The sequence below is a fragment of the Sus scrofa genome, chromosome 15 (assembly GCF_000003025.6).
Source record: "Sus scrofa isolate TJ Tabasco breed Duroc chromosome 15, Sscrofa11.1, whole genome shotgun sequence".
NCBI lineage: Eukaryota > Metazoa > Chordata > Mammalia > Artiodactyla > Suidae > Sus > Sus scrofa.
The window spans coordinates 16,542,931-16,557,649 of NC_010457.5; the positions used below are offsets into that span (position 1 = coordinate 16,542,931).

The 14,719-nt window shown below is 37.3% G+C and overlaps 1 protein-coding gene across 5 annotated transcripts in view; it reads left to right on the forward strand.

Annotated features, from left to right (window-relative positions):
• The window catches only part of ZRANB3 (zinc finger RANBP2-type containing 3), a 313,369-nt gene that overhangs the window by 128,640 nt on the left and 170,010 nt on the right, over positions 1–14,719 (forward strand). For all 5 annotated transcript variants that reach the window (XM_021075255.1, XM_021075253.1, XM_021075252.1 and 2 more), the window contains one exon: positions 12,749–12,767. In XM_021075255.1, the coding sequence (XP_020930914.1) occupies positions 12,749–12,767 (19 nt within the window). The remainder of the gene's footprint in view (positions 1–12,748; positions 12,768–14,719) is intronic.

Here is a 14,719-nt window from a genome sequence, read left to right on the forward strand (position 1 = left end):
GAACATCATACTCATGATGGAACTGATTAATTTTTTTTAGGTTCCAAACTTTAACATATATTAGTAACTATGAAAGTCAGTATGAAATGAAGAATTTTTCTCCCCTTAATAGCAGCCATAGTTATATACCTGTTTGATATAGAATTCAATATATACCTATTTGATACAGAATTCAGTAACACCTCAGAGCTGACTTGATCGCTGTGTGATCCAGGTGTGTTCAGTGTTTCCAAATCACTTCTTCAACTTGACCTTGGAATTTGTTGCAGAGTCTGAAGTTGGTTTTCCCCAAATTCCTTCTTCCCTTTGTCCCTTGCTGACACAAACCTGGGAGTAGGATCTAAACGTCCAGTTAAACCCTTGCTTTTCTAAGCTTCCTTTCAACTAGGAGTGGTTATGTGACAGTGTGGCCAATGAGACATTAGTAGAAGTTGTAGGGTAGTGATTCTGGGAAAACTTGTTAAAATCAAGCCACTTCAGTAGGCACGTGTCCTTTTTATCCTCTTCCTTTCTTCCTACATCAAACAATGATGCCAGACCTGGAACTGTAAGGGCTATCTTTTGACCTACCAGGAAGGAAGAGCATGTGGAGCTGTGGATCTAACATCTTGGCTCGTGCCCCACCAGCACGGACTTCCTAATTCCGAGCCCCTTGTTACGTGGCAGGAGTGGGGGTGTGAGGGAGAAAACGGTGCTCTCCATTTTGGCCATTGCTTTATATTTTGTACAATTGTTCTCAACTCTCTATTATTAAAAAAGTAAATACAGGATATGAATACAGTTTAAATATTAAATAGACAGGAGGCTATTTCTTTTTACCATAAAGCCCCAAATCATCGATTTAGTTTCTGCAAAATGACACCATCTATCGTATTAAATTAATACTGTTAAATGGAATTGTTTTTATTTTGTAGTTTATTCTTCATTTTATAAATGCGTTCTCATTTTTAAAATACTTTTTTAAATCTCTTAAGTATAAGGAATTTGTACCTAGTTTTGAGTTTATACATACTTGACATAAAAAATCCTAAATTAACAGTAAGCCTTTTGAAGAATATTTTCCTTTGAAATGAGTTTGGCGAGTACTCAGATATGAGGACCTGCTTGAGGCCTTCATTTTGAAACCAGCTAGTATTTTAATGTTTTACCATGTCGTTCTCGGTGTAACCTTTACTGCACTTTGAACAAAAGTGACTACTCTCCCCTTTTGCCTTACAGTCTTCACACCTGAAAGGACTTCTACCGTAATACCAATAACTTTCTGTCCTCTTATTGGCTTATATGCTTGTCTCTTGCTCAGGCCAAGAGTCTAGCACTATGCTTGGTGCTCAAAGGTATATTTGGTGAATGACTAAATGAATAACGTGTGCTTGGTGATTATTGAAATAATTTTTGATATATACTTGCCTAATTCACCCCACATCTCCACAAGATAGCTACTGTAATAGAAATGCTCAGGTTTTATTAACGTATAATTCAATAAATTTAAAAAACAGGCAAAAATGAATTTGTAAACAAAAGGGTATTTTTCTACCATGTTCTGAGAGAGTTTGTAACAAAACTATTTAATTTATTCCTCCATCTGCCTATCAACATTTAAGTTTCAATGGTGCATATGTCTTTTTTTTTTCTTTTTTTATATTTTTAGGGCTGCAGCCGTGGCATAAGGAGGTTCGCAGGCAAGGGATCAAATTGGAGCTGCAGCTGCCAGCCTGTGCCACAGCCATAGCCACACCAGATCTGAGGCACATCTGTGACCTACACTGCAGCTTTTGGCAATGCCGGTTCCTTAACCCACTGAGCGAGGCTAGGGATCGAACCCCCATCCTCATGGATACTAGGTGGAATCATAATCTGCTGAGCCGCAATGGGAACTCCAACATATGTCTTTATTAAACAGTTTTAATATTGTAAATCATTTTTACTACTTATAAAGTCACTTTAGACTAGTTCAAGCAGACCTGACTTACTTCTTAGTTGCTTTTTATATAAAATATATTCTCATTTTTAAGTCCAAAATATTCTAACGACTCTTATTGTCTAATTAAGCTCTAAAAATTCTCCACTAATTGCTGCAGGAATAATCAACTTTTTTGACCTGCAGTTCTATAAACAAGAATAAATAATTGTGTAAAAGCTAATATGTGATATAATGGCCCAGTGGGAATTATTATACATCCTGAAAACAATAAAAATTCTCTCAAAACAGCTGAGATGCACCTTTTTTTAACCATCTAGGAGGATACAGAGATTGTTTCCTGTTTTGCTCTTTATTAGTAAAAGTTATAGGGCAATTTTGTGCTAATGTAGTCAGACTAATGAAACACAATATTTTCAAGATATTATCAAGCATTAGGGACTAGTTTAACTTTTTAAAAACTCGTGAACAGGAAAACCAATTTTTTTAAAGCTTCGTTTGGTTTTTGGTATACGCAAAGGATTGGTTTATAACACCCATTTCTCTTATGTACCTTGAAATTATTACCAGGCTTTTATGTCCTTCCTGTATGTGACTGGTGTTTCATAATGGGTAAAAAGAACTAAACAAAAGAAAACACTAAATGTTATTTTAACTTTTTTTCAAAGTCATCATATATGCAGCAAATGTGGGTTGCTTCATATAAAGTCTTTCTCCTCTTCCTTCCCTATCAGCAGACTCTAGAATTTTCTGGGTATACCTGCCATGTGCTTCTGAACATTGGTAGGTAAGGATATGTTGTTTAGAGCTGCATAGGATGACACAGTAGAAAGATGACATGAATGGGCTATGGAGTTAACTAACTACCTGAAACTATCCCACTCTGGATTTCTTGTTTTATACTATTTGACATATTAATTCTCTTTAGGGATTAAGCCATTTTGAGTTGAGTTTCTTTTCTTGCACTGCATCCTTGTGGAACAGCGTTTATAACACCAGTTTTTAAAGCCAGTCACATTTCCTTTCATTTATAACAGCTAAGTTGGAAGTTACTATCCTCAGTAACTCCACCTTATCCATTGCCAATGTTTACTTACCTGACAGTGAACGTGGAGTTTTGATTTGTCACCATATAACAACAATAAAGTTTTTATGTTACCTTTCCATTTGCAAAGAACTATCTTACCTCATTTTATCATAGCTCAGCTTACTTGACGTAGTCATTTTTAAGACAAATGAGCGACTAAGAAGATGAATATAGAGGTCTAGGATATATTTAATTATATCCTGACAAATAAGATTAGTGCTCTAAGCTTTAACAGCAATGTGGCAGACTGATTTGATATGTAGCCACAATAAATACTGTTGTTTTGTAGTTTTTATTTAAAGTTTTTTTAACGTACTTTTTTTACTTTATTTTTTGCTCTATTGAAGTATAATTAATTTACAAGGTTGTGATAATTTCTGCTGTACAACAAAGTGACCTAGTCACACCTACACACATATCCATTCTTTGCCAGATTTTTTTTCTGGTACAGATTATCACACAATACTGGGTAGAGTTCTATGTACTATACAGCAGGTCCCTGTTGGCCAACCATTCCATATAACCTCACTGTGCCTATGCCAGTCCCAAACTCCCAGTCTATCCCTCCCATCCCCACCTGTCCCCTTTGGTAATTGTAAGTTTTTCAAAGTCTGTGAGTCTGTTTCTGTTCTGTAGTTTTTATTTTTAACAGAAATTTCTGACCCAAGGGTAAGAATCATAGACTCAAATCAATTGTTCAAATAATCCCTTTAGAGTTTTTTTTTCCTCTTTTTAAAAAATATCGGTCTTAATAAGCAAGCTTTTGTTTCAAATATAAATATGCATTGTATGTTATAATAACTTCAGGCTATCCAGGAGGAAAAAGTCCAAAAAAAAAAAGGTTTTAAATTTGGATCTACCTGGAGCATATGCTAAAAACCTTAGGTACAGATTTAGGACTTGTATATGTGTGGTACTTAAAACTATGAGAATGGATGATTTTTTAGGAATTTAGGAAGAGCAGAGAGAAAATGATTAAAGATTGAACACTGAAGAGGGTGGGCAGAAGAGGCACCAGGGAATGGGGCTGAAATGAAAGCTGGGAGGAGAATCAGGAGCAGCTGGGAGGCCCAGGAGAGCTTTTCCAGGAAATGGTTGTTCAATCCCAGACAGCTGGGAGAGGTCAAGCTAGATGAGAGCTGAAGCTGGAGGTTTCCCGACCATATCTAATTGCCATTTTGCCAAAGGGGGGATTTCTTTTTTTCTTATTTTCAACCTCAATTTTTTTTTCCTTTTTCGAGTTAGTATCATGTTACAATATTATATTGTGCACTTCGGAGATTTTACACAAGATTAAGACAAGTGTAAACCTTATGCTATTATTTTATATCTTACGCACACACACACACACACACACACACACAAGCTTATACTTACAGAGAATATTTTCAGAAGGCTACACAAGAAATTGGTTACCTTATTGCTGTTAGAGCAGCCAATATCTGGGACACTTTTAAGGAACAGGGATTGGAGAAAGATTTTCTACTTTTGTACCTCTTAAATCACGTGCATATAAGTGTATCCCCCAATCCAAAAGTAAATATTAAAACTAAACAAATAAAACAAAGGCCATTTTATCATGTTGAACTTTTATAATTATGGGGGAAAAGTATTTTAAGACATTTCTGTGGCTGGAAAAATGTTACGACTCGGTTCTTGAAAGTCATAGTCCCTATAGGCATGAGTGGGTGGCATTTATTTAAAATAACATTAAGTTAGCGTTGGTCAGGCATATCATACCTGATATGGTATGATAATATGTTATCAACCATTTATATATTAAATTGTTATTCCTGCTAATGGATGGTTACAGACTAATACTCAAAATGTCAGTAATCTCTTTCTAAGGGCCCTAAGTATGGATGGTTATCCATTAAAGAGGTCTTGTTTTCAGGTACTGAGTCCTGAATTCTGTACTTAGGATTCAAAACAGTAGTAGATCATTTGTCTCATATATGTTCACCTCATTGAAGCCTCAGGGTAATCAAAATATTCTCTTGGAGAGTTTTTCTCTTTTTTTTCCTACAGACATGATTTATTCAAAAGAGATACAGATATTAATTATAGAAAAGGTTTTTATTTACTGTAAAGAAGCTGGAAAAAACTTCAGGTTAAACACAAATTATTTAGTTCTATGAGTCAGATTAAAATTTTAGCTGGTGTATAAAATGATTCTTAGGAAAGTACAATGCTGTTCAGTTTTCTCTTTTCTAACTGTATAAGAATTTGGGTTAAAAATAGCAAACACTGGGCATATGCACCCATAGATATGGCTGCTGCAAACACTAGGGTATGTATGTCTTGATGTTGTTAAGTGAATGATTAATGTAAAGAGCCTCAAGGTTTTGGAAATAACTCAGTGAAATTAAAAGTTGCCTTTTGATGTCTGTAGCCAAGCCGGATAAATTATGATCCAAGCAATTAACAATGAATTTGGAACAAAGAATATTATTTATTTTTTTATAAAAATGGAAAACTGAACTTCTTGTAAAATTCAGATAAAATTGTTTAGCTCTTGGCACACTGAACCAGGTTTGGCAAATACAATGGATGTTCTTTAAGGAAGGACCTTTTCTTTTTACCTGTAGGTTAAAGTTCCTATAACTCTATTTGCCATTTCCCAGTGGGATAAAAAGCTATTTTATTTCCATGGATATAATATGATTATGGGCAGTTCTTCATTTGCAAAGTAGAATTTAGTTTCATTCAAATGTGGTGTAAATTATCTATGAAGTGAGAAACGGGATTAGCCGTATTTTCCCTTTTGATATTATGGTAGTGCATTACGATCTCCATCAGTCGTCTTTCTTGTTTTCTTTCTTGCTCTTAACCCTGTGCCCTCTATTCAGGTTTCCAACAGCTATATAGCTACTGCCCTATTTAAAAATATTTTTTGCTACCCAAATTCCTTTCTGATTACTCTGTATTGTTGCCTTCCTTTTTTTACTATCCACCATCCTTCTAGCCACTTCTGCATAATACTTACAAATGAGGTCCTGATAACTTAGTATGGTGGGGGTTTACCCCTCATCCTTTGTAAAATCTTCATGGCATTTGACATTTAACCATTTACCCTATTGTAATATATTACCTGGACTTATTAGACCCTGATCCTTACTCTCCTCCTTGAATCCTTTTAGTTCCTTCCCTTTGCATTCTAAGTAAGAATGTTTCTCAAAGTTCTAGCCGTGAAAAATTTCACCCCCTTTCCGCAGTTTACACAGGAGAATCCTGTTCATTTCCACTTCTATTATCATCTTCATACATACCTACTTTCTCATTTTTATTTATTGTCTTGATTTGATTCCTAAGTTCCTGATTCACATTTATATCTGTCTGCTAGATGTTCTGTTCCTAGGGTAAGATATTTATTGGGTTGTGTATACTATTATGTCTTTAAAAAAATCTTATCTGGACTCTAGTTTTCTTGCCAGCTACTACCATATTTCTTTCCTCCCCTTTCAGCATAATTCCTTAAAATAATCTCTACTCACTCTCTTTTTCTCCTTCCTTTCTCTCTCGAACCCATTCAGGTGAGGCTTTTGTTCTATAAAGTCGTTCCTGTCAGAGCTTCGAATAATCTCTTGCCAGATCAAATGGTCAGGTCTTAGAACTCATTTTACTAGACTTCTCAGCAGCATTTGTTGTAGTTGTTCACTCTCTCCTTCTCCAAACAATTTCTTAACTTGGCTTCTAGGGCACTATATTCTTCTCGTGTCTTTTGACATTACTGGACACTCCTTCTCAGTTCCCTCTGCTGGATCCTCTCCCTTTTATTGTTGGAGTGCTTCAGGCTCAGTCAGTATCTCTCTTCTCTTCTCCCTAGGTGATCTCATTTAGTTTCCTAACTTTAAAATATCATCTATTTGGCAGTCTGATTTAGAATAATTTTAGTATCCTCTCTCTTTTGTTACTTCCCTTTGAATTTTGCACATTCAGATTTTCAGAATGTATCCCTTCTGTTTCTGGAGTCCTTATTTAAAAAACACATCATCCATTCAATTCATGCATATATAGCTTCATTGTTTACCAGACTTCCTTTGGGGGGGGGGTGCTTTTTAGAGCTGCAGGTATGGAATATGGAAGTTCCCAGGCTAGGGGTCCAGTCGGAGCTACAGTTTCTTGCCTTCTCCATAGCCACAGCAACACGGGATCCAGGCCATGTCTGCAGCCTATACCACAGCTCATGGGTTCATTGGGTTCATTACCACTGAGCCACAATGGGAGCTTCCCAGATTTCTTTTATACCTCCTATCTTGAATCTCTGTTAAGATGTTGTTATTGTTTGGTTATTTTTCTTAAGTATTTTTCCTCAGATTTTTTACTTGAGTGGTATAATCTTGGAGATCTTGGTTAGCCTCAAATATCGTTTTGCCATCCCTTTTAATTAATGAATATCTAAGCTAGATATAAGATCCATGAGTTCTGCTTTCTTTTCAAGTAGTCTAGATTAGCTTCTATTGTGTTTTAGTTTCTAGTGTTGATGATAAAAGTCCAATGCAGTTCTTTTTTCCCTTTATAGATAGTTGTTCTGTCTGAGTACTTATAAGCATTTCTCTTTATTCTTTTTTTTTTTTTTTTTTTTTTTTTTTTTGCTATTTCTTGGGCCGCTCCTGCGGCAAATGGAGGTTCCCAGGCTAGGGGTCGAATCGGAGCTATAGCCCCCGGCCTACGCCAGAGCCACAGCAACGCAGGATCCGAGCTGTGTCTGCAACCTACACCACAGCTCACAGCAACGCCGGATCGTTAACCCACTGAGCAAGGGCAGGGACCGAACCCGCAACCTCATGGTTCCTAGTCGGATTCGTTAACCACTGCGCCACGACGGGAACTCCTCTTTATTCTTAATATTAGTGAATTTTATAAGACTATGAGTAGATATTTGTCTTTCTTTTCAATCCATCCTGAAATGTGGTTACCCTGTACAGTTATCCACCAGAGAGGTTTCCTTAGTCCAGATACGTTTTCTTTTATTATTTATTTAATTGTTGTCTCTCCTTCATATACTGTCTTTTATGTTTTTGCGAACAGCTGTTTGAATAGCTATCTCAACAGCTATTTTTTGTATATTAGTTTTCTGGATCTATCATTCAAGTCTTATCCTTCACTATTTCCATGTACTTAACTTTCTCTGAGGTAATCTTTGTACTTCATCTTCCATTCTACTTAGTTTGTTGTCAATGATGATCATCTTTAAAAAAATTCATCTACTCATTTCATTTTGGAAATCATGAAAGAATGTGTGTGTGTGTGTGTGTGTGTCGAATTATAATTTACTTAAGAAGTGCCAGTTGTGGCTCAATGGAAATGAACCCAACTAGTATCCATGAGGACGCAGGTTTGATCCCTGGCCTTTCTCAATGGTTTAAAGATCTGGCATTGCCGTGAGCTGTGGTATAGGTCACAGATGCAGTTCAGATCTTGCATTGCTGTCACTGTGGCATAGGCTGGTGGTTATAGCTCTGTTTCCACCCCTAGTCTGGGAACTTCCATAAGCTGTGGGTGCGGCCCTAAAAAGCAAAAGAGAAAAAAAAAAGAATTTACTTAAAACCTCTAACAATTTTTGTGCAGCTTTTTAACTTTCTTTTCTAGCACTTCTCTCTCACTAAATGTGTGTTCTGAATATTCACTTCTATTCTGCTCTTTCAAATGTTGGGACATCTCACTTGATCAGTTATTTTTCTAAGATGGCTCATTGGAAATCACTTTTGGTTGCTGTACTGTCCTTGACAGCAGGAATCCCAGAGGTTGGGATAGACATAGTGCCTTAGGTTGAAGGATGGTCAGCCCCACTAGAGATACCTGAAGAAAGCCCAGTGCGCTATGATATACCTGAACTGCCCTAGTTTCCAAAGCAGGGAAGACCCACTGGTCTCATGCTGGGAAAATCTAGCACATTCCAGACAGCTCTGATGTGACCTCACTAAAGTCTGCCTTATCTAGCAGCCCTCAGGTCACAGCAGCTGCTTAACTTTAGAATGTTAAGGAACTTGGAGTTGGGCATAGAGGAGAATAAGCCATGGTTAATTTTCTATTTCAAAATATCCTGGATCCTTACTTGTTCCAATGCCGTTTACATTCTGATGACTTCTAATTTTATTATGTCTCCATTGCTACCATTCCCTGACTCACATATGGGGTAGCCCATTCAGCGTTTCAACTTTGATATCTAATGGATATCACAAAGGTTACGTGTCCAAACTAAATTGTTTGTTTTCTTTTTACAGCCACACCTGCAGCATATGGAAGTGCCTGGGCAATGTTTTAAATCAGAACTGCAGCTGCCAGCCTATATCACAGCAATCCGAGCTACACCTTCAACCTAAGCTACAGCTTGTGGCAACACTGGATCCTTAACCCACGGACACTATGTCGGGTTCCTTTTTTTTTTAGGGCTGCATCTGCAGTGCATGGAAGTTCCAAGGCTAGGGGTTGAATCAGAGCTGCAACTGCCTGCCTATACCACAGCCACAGCAAGATGCGATCTAAGCTACATCTGCAATCTACACCACAGCTCGTGGCAGTGCTGGATCCCTGACCCACTGAGTGAGGCCAGGGATCTAACCCACATCCTCATGTATACTAGTTGGATTTGTTTCTGCTACACCACAATGGGAACTCCCCTATATCGGGTTCTTAACCTGCTGAGCCACAATGGGGATACTGAACTTTTGATTGTTATCTCCAAACCTAATTGCTTATCTTAAGGTTCATTCTTGACTTCTCTCGCTCATTTTACACCCATATCCCAATCAACAGCAAATCCTATTGGCTGCACTTTCAAAATGTACCTAAACTGACTCCTTCTCATCTGGACCTCCTTTACCTCGCATCCGTATGTGTTGTTTCTTTCCTGGTCTACTGCAGTGCTTCCTGACTCCTCTCTGTGCTTTTGCTCTTTGCCTCTGCAGTTTCTTCTCTTGAAGCCAGACTAATCCTTTAAAGGTAAAATGTGACTTATTTCCAAAGGATTCTAAGCAATCCAGACATTGCTTATACGGTTCTCCATGGTCAAGACTCCAGGTGCTTCCCACCTTATCTTTTACCATTTTCCATAACTCTTTGCACTTTAGTCACATTGCTTCCTTGCTATCACTTAACTACGTTGTGACCATTTTATCTTAGGGACCTTGAGCTTGTGCATCACTTTGAGAATGCTCTTCCTCCAGATTCCCTCATGATTCTCTTTCTCACTAAATCTGTGACCTAGGGAGTTCCCGTCGTGGCTCAGAGGAATTGAATCTGACTGGTACCCACGAAGACACAAGTTTGATCCTGGGGCCTCACTCAGTGGGTTAAGAATCCAGCATTGCTTTGAGCTGTGATTTATGTCTCAGATGGGGCTTGGATCTGGCATTGCTGTGGCTGTAGTGTAGGTCAGAAGCTGTAGCTCTGATTGGACCCCTAGCCCAAGAACCTGCATATGCTTCAGGTGTGACCCTAAAAAGACAAAAAAAAAAAATTGTGACTTATTCACATCTGTTTGAATTGCCTTAACATAAAGATTATTCCTAACTCTTCTATAATATAGATCCTCCCTTATATTCCCTATTCCACTTACCCTGTTTTAGTTTTTGTAATAGCACACGTCACCACTTATTAAATCATCTGTTTGTTTATTGTCAAGAACTCTTGCAGTTCTCCTTGTGGCTCAGTGAGTTAAGAACCCAACTAGTATCCATGAGCATGTGGGTTTCATCCCTGGCCTTGCTCAGTGAGTTACGGATCCACATTGCCACAGGCTGCAGTGTAGGTGGCAGTTGGGGCTCAGATCTGGTATTGCCGTGGCTGTGGTGAAGACCACAACTGTAGCTCCCATTTGACCCCTTGCCTAGGAACTTCCATATGCAACAAGTGCCACCCTGAAAACAATACAAAAAAAAAGAATTCGTCCAGTCACTTCCTGTGAGGGAAGGACTTTTACATTCACTGCTATATCTATAGCACTTAGTTCAGGGATGCTAAGTTCATAGTACCACTTAATAAATAGTATATACTTCATATGACATCTGCCAAATTTGAGTTGGATTTTAAAATGGAGAAGTAGGTATACATATGAGTCTTCCTGGAATAAGTCATGTTTTTCAAAATATTGCTTTTCAGCTTTTCTACTTTTTATTCTTATTTGCAAAAAAAAAATAAACTTTTTATTCTTACATATGTTTTAAATATCGGTTAAAGTATACGTATTTTATTTTTCCATAAAAACACATATTATGTAACTTGACATCTTTTTCCATTTTAAAAATGATTCTCTTTTACTTGTAACTTATTCCTTAATATACTTATTACTAAATTCTTTTTTTTTTCCAAGGCCAGGCCTGCAGCACAGGTAAGTTCCCAGGCTAGGGACTGAATTGGAGTTACAGCTGCTGGCCTACACCATAGCCACAGCAACATAGGATCCCAGCGTGTTTCTGTGACCTACACCATAGCTCAGGGCAACACCAGATCCTTAACCCACTGAGCGAAGTAAGGGATCAAACCCACATATCCTCATGGATACTAGTTGGATTCATTTCTTCTGAGCCACAAAGGGAACGCACTATTACTAAATTCTTAATTTGTGTTTTATGTTGAAAGAAACCATATAATATTTTACAATGTCAAGTCATTGGGAATAAAGGATGGAAAAAATACAAATAGGGATTTTATTCCTTTCTGATTTTTATAATATTCCAGTATTTTTTTTTAAGTTGCCTAGAAATTCCCTCAGTTAAAAGATTGGTTTTTCTCCTTATGATGTAATCATTGTCCCTAAGAGACCCTTGTGACCTTAACCACATGTGCTATTTTTTCTTTTTTCTTTTTGCCTTTTTCTTCTACTTAGGACTTTAGTTTATCCCCTATTCTCAGTTTTCAGTGGATGTAATTGACTTTTATAGGTTAATAAGAAAGGATAGAGAAAAGAAAATTTAATAAAATAAAAGTAGAAACCAAAATTCATCTTTTTTGTGTGTGTGTGTGTGTGCTTTTCAGGGCCGCACCTGAAGCATATGGAAGTTCCTAGGCCAGGGGTTGAATCAGAGCCTTAGCTGCCTGCCTATGCCACAGCCACAGAAATGTGGGATCGGAGCTGCATCTGTGACTTACACCATAGCTCATGGCAGTGCCAGATCCTTAATATACTGAGCGAGGCCGAGGATCCAACCTAAATCCTCATGGATACTAGTCAGATTTGTTTCCACTGAGCAGGGCATGGGAACTCCCCCAAAATTCATCTTAAAAATAGACTCTGGAGTCCTCTTGTGGCTCAATGGGTTAACGATATGAATTTGTTGCTGCAGCTGCTCAGGTCACTGCTGTGGCATAAATTCAATCCCTGGCCTAGGAACTTCTGCATGCCACAGGCATGGCCCAAAAAAATTGGCTTAGTGTTTATAATATAGCATATATAATTGTACATATAAGATGCTAATCCCCTTTATTACAGCATACTTCTAATCTCTAGGGAAGACCAATTTTAAAGTTTATTGGTAAGGAATGAAGTCATTGGTACATTTTCAAAGGTTCAGTGTAACTATTGCCATGGGTGGGCAATGGGAAATAGCACATCTGAAACCCTAACCCTCCCACATAGACATATGCCCATGGCAGCTGAAGAGTCTTATATGGCCCAAGTTCTCATAAACACCTCTCTCTGGCTTACTACTTTAACATTTGTAAACTATTTTTTGGAAGTTTTTCAATGGTTGACTTTGGTACTTAAGACATTAATTTGGTTTTATTTTTATTTTTTCCAGGTGTATGGTGGCTGATGAGGTAAGTGTTTTCATGATTTTTATGCCTTTTATAAAATTGCCCAGCTTTTATTGTCTGTTATATACCACGTACTCTCTTTCATATTTCTGTACATCTGTATATGGAGAGGAGAGGGGGAGAGAGAAAGGGGGAGGTGAGGGGAGGTGTGCAGGAGGAGGCAAAGAGAATAAGAATGAGAGTGTGCATGTGTGTGTGTGTGCAGGGTGTGCATTTGGATAATGCGAGTGTTAACATTAGTGATCTTAAATTCTATATTGTTAACCTCAGAAACATGAATGCCTCCCCAGATGAAACTGGACTCTTTTTCTACTTGTCATACTTGCTTAGAAGTTGAACCTAAGATTTTACTCTAAAAGTTATTGTTAATTGTTTTGTACGAGTGTGAAGCAAAATGTTAAAATGGCATTTTACTATCACTAAACAATTTGATGTCTTTAAGTGGCAAGTACTAGTATATATTCATATTCACGTTTTTTCACTTAAATGGAAGTTCTTGTTATATAAACTACAGTGTGCTTTACATACATTCTCAGAGTAATGTAAACCAGAAAGTTCTAATTTTTAAATTATTTTGAAAAATGTTTTGTTGTTTTCATAATGACTTTAAGGATAACAGCAAAATCTATACATTTAGAAATGTATTAGAAATGAAGAAGATGGATACTGAATTTGTTAAAAAGATAAGTAAAACCATAAAAGGTTCTCCTGATTAACTGCCTTTTAGTTTAAGTTACATGTAGACTCACCAGTGGCTTTTCTTCATAATCTCTTCCTCAGGAACAAAATCTGTTCCTGAATTCCGTGCAGAGGTTGGCATAGGGTTTCTTGGTTCATGCTGATTTATAATTATTGAAGTTTTTAGTTTAAAACACTTATTCTTTTTTTTTTTTTTTTTGCTTCATCCACAGCATATGCAAGTTCCTGGGCCAGGGATCAAATCCAAGCCATAGCTTCATCCTACACCACAGTTGTAGCAACACTGGGTCCTTAACCCCTGCACCATAGCAGGAACTCCTCAACTCTTCATTTTATAAGGCATTGTTTAGACTAATTGTTATAATAATCAGAAACATAGTCATTGTCTGTGATGAACTTCAACAATGTAATTAAAGAGATAGGACAAGGACATAGACATTTGGGAAACAATAGAAATTTATATTTTCTATTAGAACAGGATGAATTCCAAAAGTATTTTCATTAATTAATAAACTTGAAAGTCCACAGTGACTGAAAGACTTGTTTTTAGTCTCTGAAAATGTTTCATCAAATAGGAATATAAATTCATCCTTTAAAACCTCAAAACTAGGAATTCCCTTGTGGTGCAGTAGGTTAAGGATCTGGCATTGTCACTCAGTTTGCTGCTGTCGCGCAAGTTTGATCTCTGGACCAGGAACTTCCACAACTTTGGCTATGATCATTGCCAAAATATCCGCTCAAAATAAGGCATAACCATTTTATATAATATATGTAAAATATATGTGATATGTGTGTGTGTGTATCAATATATTTTTTTAACAGACCAGTTTTTTTTTTTTTTTTTTAGGGCCCCACTTTCAGCATATGGAAGTTCCCAGGCTAGGGGTCAAATCGAAATTACAGCTCCCAGCCTAAGCCAAAGGATTTGAGCTGTGTCTGTGATCTACACCACAACTCATGGCAACACTGGATCCTTAACCCACTGAGTGAGGCCAGGGTTCGAACCTGGGTCCTCATGGATCCTATTCGGGTTCGTTACTGCTGAGCCACAACAGGAACTCCTAACAGACCAGTGTTTTTTGTCCACAGAAACTATATTTAAAAAGATAACATTTTCTTGATAATCTCCCCAAGCAATTCATGGGGAAGGTCTTAGTAATATCATTGCTACCTTGTTCCTCAATTTGATGTCATAGAGATTTGAACAGGCCTTAAATGTACAGAGTCATTCATGGATTGAAATAAACACTTAATCA